General features: G+C 34.8%; 5 protein-coding genes across 5 annotated transcripts; 2 read left to right on the top strand and 3 right to left on the bottom strand.

Annotated features, from left to right (window-relative positions):
- Positions 1-3,068: 3,068 nt before the first annotated feature.
- Positions 3,069-4,252, top strand: PHYBLDRAFT_144538 (hypothetical protein; the record flags this gene model as incomplete). The annotated part of the gene is made up of 5 exons (XM_018431231.1): positions 3,069-3,264; positions 3,313-3,386; positions 3,442-3,750; positions 3,830-4,015; positions 4,091-4,252. The coding sequence occupies 5 exons, from the start codon at positions 3,069-3,071 to the stop codon at positions 4,250-4,252; spliced, it is 927 nt and encodes a 308-aa protein (XP_018292118.1).
- A 2,688-nt stretch (positions 4,253-6,940) lies between these two features.
- Positions 6,941-7,492, bottom strand: PHYBLDRAFT_167506 (hypothetical protein; the record flags this gene model as incomplete). Its single annotated transcript, XM_018435656.1, has 3 exons — positions 6,941-7,161; positions 7,230-7,262; positions 7,366-7,492. 3 exons carry the CDS (start codon positions 7,490-7,492, stop codon positions 6,941-6,943), a joined length of 381 nt encoding a protein of 126 aa, XP_018292117.1.
- Positions 7,493-8,483: 991 nt separating this feature from the next.
- On the top strand, positions 8,484-8,997 carry PHYBLDRAFT_63972 (hypothetical protein; the record flags this gene model as incomplete). The annotated part of the gene is made up of 3 exons (XM_018441212.1): positions 8,484-8,486; positions 8,581-8,740; positions 8,846-8,997. The coding sequence occupies 3 exons, from the start codon at positions 8,484-8,486 to the stop codon at positions 8,995-8,997; spliced, it is 315 nt and encodes a 104-aa protein (XP_018292116.1).
- Positions 8,998-9,214: 217 nt separating this feature from the next.
- PHYBLDRAFT_144535 (hypothetical protein) lies at positions 9,215-9,994 on the bottom strand (the record flags this gene model as incomplete). The annotated part of the gene is made up of 1 exon (XM_018431230.1): positions 9,215-9,994. The coding sequence occupies one exon, from the start codon at positions 9,992-9,994 to the stop codon at positions 9,215-9,217; it is 780 nt and encodes a 259-aa protein (XP_018292115.1).
- Positions 9,995-10,126: 132 nt separating this feature from the next.
- PHYBLDRAFT_144534 (hypothetical protein) lies at positions 10,127-12,257 on the bottom strand (the record flags this gene model as incomplete). The annotated part of the gene is made up of 6 exons (XM_018431229.1): positions 10,127-10,494; positions 10,612-10,925; positions 10,992-11,526; positions 11,598-11,741; positions 11,903-12,043; positions 12,107-12,257. The coding sequence occupies 6 exons, from the start codon at positions 12,255-12,257 to the stop codon at positions 10,127-10,129; spliced, it is 1,653 nt and encodes a 550-aa protein (XP_018292114.1).
- Positions 12,258-12,522: the final 265 nt, after the last annotated feature.

The following is a 12,522-nucleotide window of genomic DNA, read 5'->3' as shown; positions in this document are numbered from 1 at the left end:
CCTCTGATCCTTTTTATAGTCAAAGAAAATCGGAACAAACGCCATGTTTAACATTTTCAGTGTCTTTTTGTTCAACCCATTTGTTTCTAGTATTTTCAATGTAAGTATATATTAAGTATATATTGATTTGCAAAAATTACTGAAAAGTATACTATCGAAACTATATAATTAATATATTGCCCATATTTTTTTAAAGTCTGTTGCATCCTAGCAAAAAAGCCCATTATTTTCATTTTTTAGTGCTTTTTTCTATGCAGCAATCCTCAAAATAAAACAGTATCAAGGAGCCCGCGGAAGAAGTAGCCAACATATATAAAACTATCACAAGACCATCAATCTAGAATTATTCTATTATTCTTTTTCAATAAACTTTAAATAAAACCAAAACAACCCAATAATTATGGGATATCAAATTTACAAGAGTATGTTACAGGTTGAGAGCAATAAAGAGACTTTCATAATTGGATATATTTGAACAAAAAGTAGTGTATAGATACCTATACTCTAGTGTTAAAGATATGTGTAACTATAGTAAGGGGAACCCCATCAGATCCAGGATCAGCTCGCACTTTAAAGTATTTTAATAAAACTAAAAGTTTTACACAAACGCTTATAGTGTACATACGTAATTACCATATGAAGAATACGAATTGGTCATATCTGTGGCACCTTGCTTTGACACCACACTAGTGTTCAGCTCGTCACAAACCTAGTGTCTAAGGTACTCGGCCCATAGTTTACAGATTACCCAAATCCATGCATATTTTTAAACTAAACACATTAGTATACCCATTCCTACACATGTGTATGTAAACCCATTTTTCCAGTGAATGGTGTCTTAAACACTGTTTTAAAGAACACAACTTCTGAGAAAGCCAAAGCTACTGCTAGTAATGCAGTTGAGCAAGACATGTCGCCTGGACATCAACCAACATTGAATGTAAGTAATCATAAAATGTTTTTATGTAGCTAGAATTTAATATACATTTATATTATAGCAATTGTTGCGCGATTATTTGAGTGAAGAGAAATTGTATGACCAATACAATACACTGAAAAAAAGTAGAAAAATACTGACATGTATATATGGGCAAATGGTACCGGAATAATGTGATATATCATAGTTGATATTTTTTCTACTAGGTTTTAAGGTCATCTAGCACTGTATGTGCGAGACTTACAAACACTACAGTATATGTAGATGGGGGGTTCCGCAAGTAAGGTTTGGTAGCACTTTTGATATACTCGTTATGCTTAATAAATAAATAAAAATATTTAAAACTACGGATTTATCTTGGTATTCTTGACACAGAACAGGAAAGGTCAAAGACAGATTACATCATGTATATTGCTCCAATAGTTTATCTGTACTACACCTCATCTTTACTGACCACCTTTACTGACCACCTTTACTGACCACCTATACTGACAGTTCTTTAAAACTTCCAATCATCAACAGCAAAAAAACACGTCTTTAAAATTATGGACCAGTAATATGTTCTTTATTTATTTGGTTTCCCGTTCTTATTAGGTTGGTAATGGTTTACGCTTTTATTTTTATTGGAAAGAATAGAATGTTTCTAGGTTTCAAATCTAATAAAGCTACTCTATATCCTCAGCTACTTCTTGCTCGGCAAGCTTGTTATATTTGGGATGAAAAATTTTCTACAAAAAACAAATACCTGAAGAAAATGAGGTGCTCATTACCTTTTTTTAGGGGTAAGAGTAGTACTCTTTGAGAATAGATAAAACATTAGTGATGGGAGTGCGTGCGTGTTTTATACTGCAAATTTTATGCACTAATTAATACTTACATTGGAAGTACCCAGTACAAATGGACAAAGAAATAAAACATTTACAGTAAAGCACGGGATTATGATTTCTTTGACTATAAAACAATAGGAAAGAATTAATTTTTGTGAATTGCGTGATAGAATAATTGATTTACATATCAAAGGCAAAGAATTTCTTTGCAGACCAAGATATTATCTGTAAAGTAGTAATATTGTCTCTAGTAGAGAATATACATCAATATACAGTATAAATAATATTATTGTATGTATAGAAGAAAATAAAAGGCTTACCATGACAATGACGGTAGCATGGGATGGAAGTTCTTGAGGAATGGCACGTTTGTAAGAGGGATGTTCATCTATAATAGAAATTATATTCAGTTAGATAAATATTAAAAAGAAATAGATTAAAATAAAATAGAATATTACTGTGTCAATATCCATGTTTGATTGTAGAGAGTATTTTTGGCAATGTCGCCTATATTAAAGAAAGAAAAAAGTCAGAATGATTATATGAAATGATGGCATAAAGTATATTTACTAACCCTGGCTAATCCGGATGACTGTTGTGAAGATGGCGCATCAGAATGAGATGAAGAGTGAGTTTCTATGACATTAAAATATATTGTTATTTTTTAGTTATACATAAAGAAGTATATATTTCTTTTAAAACAAAGAAAGTGCCTTACCATAAAACCTTGCGAGTGTAAAGAGTGAAGAGAGAGAAACAGAGAGAATACCTATGACAGACAAAAAAATTAATTCTTTTGTTCTTTGTAAAGAAGTATTTTGAACCAAAAACAATCTTACCAAAAAAATTTGCAAATATAACAAGAATTGAAAAGAGAGAGAAAAGAGGGAAGTAACAAAAAACGAATAAGAAAAGTAAAAAAAATCTTAAAAAAAAAGAAAAAAGTTTGTTTAAAACAAAAGACTAAAATGATTTCATCAAGTCCCAAAGCAATATGAAGACCGATTTACATCCTAGTCATTACAAGAAGTATTAATACAGATTTGTATATCAAATATATTTTGAATATATATAATAATCATACCTTTCATATAATACACTTTCCCTTGCTCTTACTCTCTTGCTACTTACTACACTTATACTCTCAAATCAATACACTTGTTCTAACAATTCAAGTATGTAAACTTGATACGATTTATTTTTAATTAAATTTACATAAATTTAATTGTAGAATGACAGCAATAATAATAATATAATCTAAAACTAATCATTACAACCTTTCATTTTATTATATTCTGTAGACAATGCCTAACACAAGACGTGAACGCGCAATTGCCCTTCATCCTGTTGAGATTACCAATCAGCAGCTTATGGAAATACTTTCTACTGTGAGAGCTGATATGTCTATCATAAAAGGACAGATCGGCAATGTTCAGCAAACTCTGACCAACATGAATGGCAGAATTGGCATTCTTGCCACCCCCAGCACCAACACCGTCAGTGTCATAGATAGTTTGGCCAGAACTCCCCTTGCTGCTCCTGTGTGAGCCAATCTCACTGTTGCTGCACCTGTTGTCATCTCTAACCATGAGCCTACCCGTGAAGAATCTAATGCAGTTTATGTAAGTAACATATTATAAAATATTTTATCAATTCATTTTCTTATGATTTATTTAGCAGGCTCATATTCACAACCTTATGTGGAAACCCAAGCTTAGCTTGAGAACGCCAGAAAATATCCTGGTCAACAACCTCAAGCCCAGATGGGATACAAATGTTGCTTTCAACAAATCTCCCAACAGGGAGATAGCTGAGAGACTTCTTTCTAACCTTGAGCGCAGGTTTGGTTCCTCTAGTATGAGACGGAGTAACCTCCAAAAGAGATTGCACATCAACTTCACTAGTAGAACCCATCGTGAGAGAATGTCTGATGATGAGATAGCAGAAACAAACGCTCTTACACGAAGAGCAGCCCGTGCAGATGATGTGAATATTATGCTAATATATATAGTTTATAGTTGAAAATTAAAAATAAAAATAACAAATTAACAACACTTATTACTAGAATGAGTGTTGCCGTGTACTGGCATACAAAGACAATAAGGAGGCAATTGATCTTGTAATGCTCAGAGACTGTGCCAACACTCTCCAAAAAGCAGTAATGTCAGATGGAGAGTCTGACAATGAAATGGACGAGGATGGCATAAAACATGTCATTCATATTGTACAACCAAGCTGGAGAAGTGATGAGGTAGATAAATTTGGAGTAATACTTTTGTATTGGTGTATTATTATATTGAGTGAATTATTAACGAATGTATTTCAGTGCAACCGTTTCATTGCACTTGTTGACACTTATGCTGTCCAGGCCATAGGGTCAAGTGCTAATAAAAGAATCCGTAGGATCACTACTAGTGTGTCCAACTCAGCAGTCCCAGATAACATTAGTCCCAATTTTCCTCGGTGGGGTCTTAGAGATGGGCTCTAAATAAAAAAAATGTTTCTCTCTTTTTATCTACGTATTAATTTTTACATACACAATACTATCAATATATATAGGGAATTTGTTCTGTTTTTTTTTGTATAAGAAAAGGAAATTCAAGTGGAGTTTTTTTATTTTAAGCATAAAGCTTTTTTGGCAAAGCAATTACTAACATCTTACTAACATTTCTACTTGTAATAATCCTGGCTGTAGCAATCTCTAAAAAGATGCAGTACACAGGTACAATGCAATGGCGACTATTGGGGGAGAAGGTGGGGAGACAAAACTCAAGACCGTCATCCTCATGCGATCTATCAGAGGAAGTATTAAAACACTTGATATATGCGAATACATGTTGATGATCATGAACCATGCGAGTCAGATGGAGATTGCTGTTAGAAGGGTGTGTAAAGGAGTGTGTGAAGAGATACTGTATTTGTCCAGTATATGCTAGAGTATTTCTACCATCACTACCAACAAACATTACGTGGACAAGAGAACCACAACTAGCTGAACCGGTTTTACCACGGTACTGTTGACCAAGTAAGTCAATGAACTTCAACTTTGTGATTTCATTGTCAACAAAGGAGTTTGTGAGCGTGGCATATTGGTAACTGACAAAATCGGGAAGATCATAGGATGTTTTGTAGTGCTGAAGCAGATGGGCATAGTTGGTTTCATCCATCAGTGATGATTTTTTTAGCTGAAGAGAAAAAGTCGAAGGAGGGAGAGGTTTGTTACCCTTTGGAGGAAGATGTGGGTTGGACAATACTAGTAAGAATGATTGCAATCGGAATGGACAGGAGGAGAGAGTAATGACTGTGGTGGTAGGTGTGAATTTCGGAGAAAGCTTTGAGAGAGTGTTGAAAAAGGGGACGTGACTAGAACTTTTCAGAACAGCATTAGCATAGTCACCCTTGAATGCGTTTTGAACAAAACTTCTCATATATGTTGCCTCAAAACTATCTTTTCCGTTTGTCTTTATATGCTTCAACAGGCCATTGTATCTCTCAAACCCAAAGAGCCAGTAACCATACACGGGTCCAAAATCACGAATGGTCTCGCGAAGGTGGAGGTGCAGGTGCATGTAGCAGGTGAGGATGGTGGGAGTGTAGAGTTCAGTAGCCTTTTTGCAAAACATTTCCAGATAGTCGTGGGCGCTGTTCACTTCATCAAATGTGATGCTTGGCTTGATAAGATAGCGGCATGAATAGACGAAATTCATCCAGTTGTTGTAGATTTCAAATGGTAGAACACCATGCAGCAGAACAGGAGAATACACTAGTACCCAGGATTTCCAGTCGTTGGCTTTCATATAAGGAAAGCCTTTTCCAATCTTTGATATCAGCTTTGTATAATCCCTCGGAAGGACCATTGTCTCTGCGATTTTTTCCATGGCAGCAAACTCTTCGGCTCCAATCATTTTCTTATTGACCCACCGGTCCATCATTCTCTTTGGCGTCCCCAGGAATAAATTATGCATGAGATCAATGATCGTTCCACGTACTAGATCAAAGTATCCAAGGCGTTGCAACTGCGACCATCAAACACCATATTCCACCTCCAGCTAGTGCCTTTCTGAGGGTGTACTCACACTCTTCCACTCCTCAGCATGCAACCTGTTCTCTATACCGCTACGAATATTCCAAAGTGAATAATCGAATCCACTGAAGTTCACCTGATTTGTGTTGGGCAATCTGGAGAACTAGATTGTACACTTGTAGCATGCACATGTACTATTGTGGGCTGTAAATCCACTTGTTTTCCTGGCAGCAGGGATGTTACATGCAACCATCAGCAAGGCAGCACAGACATTAGTACCAGAAGGGCACTTGTAGGTCGGGACTCGCATTCCAACATACAACTGTTTCATCTCGTCTACCATGGGCTTGAGATAGTTATTTATCTTCTTGCATCTTGGATCCTTGGGACCAGGCATCAAACCAACCAGAATTGTGTTCTCAGGCTTGAACCGTACCTCTCAAGGCAGATTATTTACAACCAAGTAAATTGCACCAGAAGAGTAACTAACTCCATCGAACGGCTGGAACCAGTCTATGTTGAGTGTCAACATCAATGAGCAAGGACAAGCAACAAACGAGACACCACTTGCATCCTTCAGCTCTTTCCACATTGCTCCATCATATACGTTGCACATAGTATCGACAATCTTAAGCTCCGTGTTCCAGTGATGGATTTGCTCTTCAAAACCAGGACGAAGGAAAAGAACAGACAAAGCTTGCTTGAGGGACTGGTACAAGTATGCTCGCTTTGATATCAGTGCACCTGAAGTTGACTCTTTCATCAACGTACAACCACAAGGAGAGCATGCACCAACATTTGTGAAAACACAATGGGGAGGTACGGACATGTTTTTTTCATAGATGCAATGGCAGTTTGGACATGACACAAATCGCTTGATGCCTTTGGTAATAGACAAAAAGCCAGTCATTTTATGTAGCCCAGCCAGACTTTCAGGAAGTTGGAAATCTTATCCATAAATCTTCAAGAGCTCGTTGATGAACTCAATCAAGACAACAGAACCCTTATTGACCACGTAACGAGATGCAAACAGTACTGTAAAAGTAGCAATAAATCTGTGAACTGGATTCTCGGGCATACCAAAAGCAGCAAAAGGGTCTTTTTTTTAAAAAAAAAATTAACACACATTTTTTTTTAGTTTTTTTTATATATTTAAAACTGATCCTCATTGTTAAACTCTTCAACATAAATCTCATTAGTGTCTTCTTCGCCATTGTCATCACTGTAATTGTCATCGGTTGTGTCAGACTCATCCCCATTGTAGTAATTACCAACAAAGACGTCATTGTCAAACATTGAGACGACATCCAAAATAGGTGAGTTGGCCTGACCGTCCATTGCTTCCACAGAATTGGATTGATACGTCAGGATTACTACAAATATGGAATATAATAGTTTATTATTAGTTTTTCTTCTGCGTTTCAAATAAAAAATGTCTTACTTTCAATATCTACTTTCATGCTTCTCTTTTCAGCTATGTTTTTTAAAATAATAAAAAATAAAAATAAAAGCAATTATTACTCGGTAGACAGATAACAGCACTGAATAAATTATACAACTCTTGAATATCTCAGTACCTTCAAATCTAGCTCTTTTATTATGATGCTGAGCAGTACGTCTCGATACTTGGGAAACTCCTTGATTATTATTATTGCATCTGATGCAGTGGCAATCAGTGTTGTGCATTTGAATAGAAAGAAACATAGTGTATGTATTTTGAATTATAAAAGAAAAAAGGAAACAAGAGTGCTACAAATATTTCATTTGATACGGTTTTATAGTAGACCAAAACGTATTTTTTATTTTATTTTTATTTTATTTTTATTTAAGCCAATAGAATACATCAAAACTACACCCCCCAACTTGATAAAAAAAAACTGCTGAGATGAAAAAAAATCCTGACATATTCACTATACTCTGACTATCTGGACAATATGTTAATTGTCCTTATTTTTCCAGTGATACCAATGAAAATAAAAGCAGTGAGGGAAACAGACTCGTTCTGAAGTCTGTTACAGATTACTTTTGGCGTCAAGAAGAGGAGTAAAATGTGGACTTGCCAACTCTTTGAACTAAGATTGTGCGGCACATTGGCAACAGAAAGTTGCAAGAAAAAAAACAGGAGAAAAGAAGCAGGAAGAGAATCGATGGGCCTGTCTTTGTCAGCAACATATAAAAGTAAGAAACATATGCACACAATATACTAAATGTGACATTAAATTAAAAAGATTATATAGGTGCTCATGAAGTGTCTAATCAATTAGAATTATTCTAATCAATTAGACCTTAAATTTCTTTTTAGTAATTCTTTAAATTACAAATTAGGTGCTATATACATACTAATATGTCGGTGTTATAATAAATACTATACTCAGTAGATAGAATTCTGCTTAAAATCATATTGAATGATTGTTTTTTGTTTTGGCTGTATTAATTAGAAAAAACATAAAACAAATCTATTTTAAATAAACTGTTAGTAAAATGAAGTATTATATGTATTATTTGAAATAAAAATATGTCATAATCTAAAGTAAACAAGAGGATAGAAAATGAGATATAGCTGTAAGATAAAATGTCTTTTGAAAGGGGTTTTGAGAGCAAAAAAAATTAAAATATAGAGCAATAAAAAATATTTTATACCTTGTAGACAGCAAGGATAAAATCCACGGACGTTAAAAATAAATTACCATACCTAATGGTGTAACATTCTAACTATGGAAGGTATGCTCTAGATATGGAAGATACATTCTAATCGATTAGACACTCCGTGAGCATTTTATATTTATATATAGTTGTGTGAAAGAAGACAATCTGCCTTGATAGCCAATTGGGCATACTTTGTAAACAGCTTTGGGGAGAATGTTGACAGTATTCTCCATGCTGATTACATGTCAAGCCTTGAGAGTGATGACAAAAGAGAAGAAGAGAAACAGGATTTGTCCTCAGAAAAGAGTTTTTTTTGGAGACTCCGTCTAAGCTGGAGAAGCAAAGAGATATAGTACAAAAAACTATTTTTTTGGATGGTTTGTAATAATACTTACATTGACATATAGGGAGATAGATTTGTTGATGAACTTGATGCAGATTATGAGGCAGCTCATGATAAGAAAAATAATACCCATCCGTTTGAGCATAAATTTAAAGGAATAAGAGATAAGCAGCTTAGCAAGACCAAGGCGAACAAGCTGCCATCATGGTCAAAGAAATAATGAGACAATAAATCAGATATTTTCTAATAAATTGATAAAAGAGTGCAAAGTGGTATTTTATTAATATTATGTAAGCTTCTATTTTTTGGGGTAAAGGGATTACTAAACGTTTAAATTCATTAGTTATAGTAAATCTATATTTAGCAATTGCGATTGGTAAATATAAACAATATACCAGAATAATACATTCATAGTTAAGTACAGGAGAAGGTTCTTTTCAGAGCTCAATGTCTTCATTTAACATTGGCCAGTAACTCCCAGAAGAATAACTAGAGTACCACTCAACAAATGCAAAAGTATGGGTGATGACAGTTTTGTTGATGGTTATCAAATGTTGAAATAAATACAGTATACGGCCAGGAAATGCTGCTTTATCTTCACTGTTATTCTCAAGATAATAGGCGCAGAAATAAGATCCAGAAGAGTATTCCTGTCCAAGACGAGATATCCATTTCATTTTTTCAATTCGGTTATTGACAAAAATCTGGTTAGACTCGCAGTTTGAATAATGGCCAAAAAGATTGTGACTGCCATACGCGTGTCTGTAAAACTCCAGTAAACATTCATAATGTCCCTTGCATATTGCAATCCTTTGGTCGAGTTTAATCGGAAACACTGAAGGGGGCAATGGCTCACAACCCAAAGCAGAATGATGAGGGTTTAACAAATATTCAACAAAGTCAGACAGAGAAAAGATACTGGCAGTAAAAGATGAATGTAATGCTGCTAATTGATCTGGACTATTTGAAATGCGATGCAGAAAGTCAATTGCGAACTGGAGAAAATGGTTGACAAAAGATTGTATGAAGCTGCCAATGTATGTTCTCACCAAAAATCTCTTCATCATTGTTGATTCGAAGCCGCCTTTTTGATTTGCTTCGATATTCTTCAACAAACCATTGTATCTCTCGAAACTGAATAACAAGAAAGTATAAATTGGCCCAAAGTCATGAACACACTCGCCAAGATGAAGATGTAGATGCATATTCGGTGTCATGGCCGATTTTCCGTACAGTGTCTGAAATCTTGTACAAAACAATTGGAGTTTACTGTGGGCTTTGTCTATTTCTTTGTCATTGATCGAAGGTTTTGTGAGTAAGTGGCATGCGTCAATAAACAAAATCCAGTTTTAGAGATTCTTGGCAGGGAATACATGCTTCAAAATAAATGGAGAGTATATGACGCACCACGACTTCCACTTGTCAGCTTTCATTAATGAAAAACCATCAGCAATCTTCTTTGTTATACGCACATATCCACAAGATACAACAATACCATTGGCAAGCTCTTGCATAGTTAACTGACTCTTTTCATTGATGTAGTTACACTTGTGCCATATCTGAATCATTTGCTTTGCAGTTCCAAGATAGAGGTTATGCATCAGGTTTATAACTGTAACGCAGACTGGGTCAAAGTAAGATAACAAATGAATCTCTGACCACCAAGTGCCATTTTCTTTTTTCAGATGTGTTTGCTCAGTATTGTTCAATGCATTTGCTCAGCTGACAGCATGTTCCAGATTCACTGTCTTCGTGTGTCTCACCCAATTGCTATACTTGAATCCAGAGTAGTCAAGCTTGCTGGTGTTCTTTATAGTCGTGAATTGTTATTGACATTTGTGACAGGCGCATGTGCTCATGTGGCCAGTAAATCCAGAGGCTTTGCAAGTGGCAGGGATATCACAGACAATACACATCAATTCAGCACAAACAACAATCTTTCTATTCTGTAAGTCTGTCATTTCTAAACCAATGTACATCTCCAACAATTTGTCAATGAGCGGCTTCAAGTAATGATTCATGCTGTCAGTGCTTGCTTCCTTTGGCCCAGGCATCATATCAACAAGAATGTCATTTTCAGACTTAAGGCGTTCACTCCGTGGGAGATTATTGATAGAGAGATATATTGCATCACTGGAATGTGTTCGTCTATCAAATGGCTGAAACCAATCGATATTCAGAGTCAACATTAAAGATCAGCTATCATCAACAAACCGTCTGCCATTGATGTCTTTAATATCACTCCAAACTGCACCATCGAAAATGTCAAGTTTGGTATTTTCAATTTTTTGGCGATTTCTCCACAAATTGATCTTGCACACAAAATCTGGCTTGGAGAATTTTTGTTGCAAGGCGTACTTCAGAGAGTTGAATGGATATATCATTGCTGGAAGAGAACAATTTCTGGTTGACACTTTAAAGAGATTGTTGTTGCAAATGGTGGATTGAGAGAATTTCTTAAATGTACAGACTCTTTGACTTGTTTCTGGAGGATAAATTGAATGCCATTGTGAGCATGCAATGTATACTGTCATTCTGTCTTTTGCCATGTTAAATCCTGTTTTATGCTTCAAGCTATTGATCGTCAGTGGAAGGGCGCCAGACATATCACAGAGAGACAGTAGAGTATTACAAAATTCAACGAGAATCAATCTACCACTTTCCACCAAAAAGATCGAGTGAAATATGACAATGAATACTGCAACAAAGCAAATATACAAGGGCATGTTATCAAAAGACGAAGGACGAGCTATGAAGACAAAGGTTAAGTTAGTTTAAATTAATATATTGATTAATTGTCTATACCGTATTAATTCATACCTGATTCTACTATTGAGGTCCCACTGGTCTCATCAAAGTTTTCTTCTTGTTCAAAATCAAAACCAGTATCGCCTTCTTCAATTTCATCGCCATCAACCACAAATGCTCCGGTAATTGTATCTTCGGCAGTAAAGATGGACTCTTCTTGGGACAAAGGTAAGTCAACGGGAAAGGAATAATTGTTGTAAAGATGTAGAAATAAAAATATAATTACAATTATAATCATATAAAAAATAAAAAATAAAAAAATATATATATCAGTTTCAATTATTATTTTGTTCATTTATTTTATTTAATTTTCTTACCTTCTTGATCAAATTCAATGTTTTGTTCTTCATTTTCGTCTTCATATTTGCCTTTGCCTTCGTTCTTGTAATCATAATCATTGTCATTGTCACTGTCAATACTATCTACTTCCATGTTGTCAAAATGTTCTTCAGGAACATCTATTTTATGAATTAATTTATATTAATTTTACATGTACAGCTTGAGTTATTCTTGTTATTTACCCATTGCATCGTCTTTGGCAACAGGCACTATATGTTTCTCATAGTATCGTTGTGCATTTTGTCTTTTCTGTTTCTTTTCACAGCTATCCAACTTTGTACAGTCTGGACATTTGCAGATAACATAACTTTCTTTCTTTTGATTATTGGACATGTCGATTGTTTTAAATAATAAAAAAATTATATAGATTTTAAGAGATCTTGATCAAGGTCTTTATATACCAAAAAAACAATTATAAATAGATAAAATACTGCTCTATGCCATGACTATAGTATGCCAAGTAATTCTTTGATATATCTACTGCACATATCATCATAATTATACTCATATATTGTTAAGTCATCAACCAACTCAAATACTGCATACATTACTAAAAGTGTACGCAATTTTTTTTAAAGTCTTTTTTTAAAATTATAAT

The sequence above is a fragment of the Phycomyces blakesleeanus genome, assembly GCF_001638985.1.
Source record: "Phycomyces blakesleeanus NRRL 1555(-) unplaced genomic scaffold PHYBLscaffold_9, whole genome shotgun sequence".
Lineage (NCBI taxonomy): Eukaryota > Fungi > Mucoromycota > Mucoromycetes > Mucorales > Phycomycetaceae > Phycomyces > Phycomyces blakesleeanus.
The sequence above is the reverse complement of the archived record's forward strand: the minus strand, read 5'-3'. Positions and strand labels throughout refer to the sequence as shown.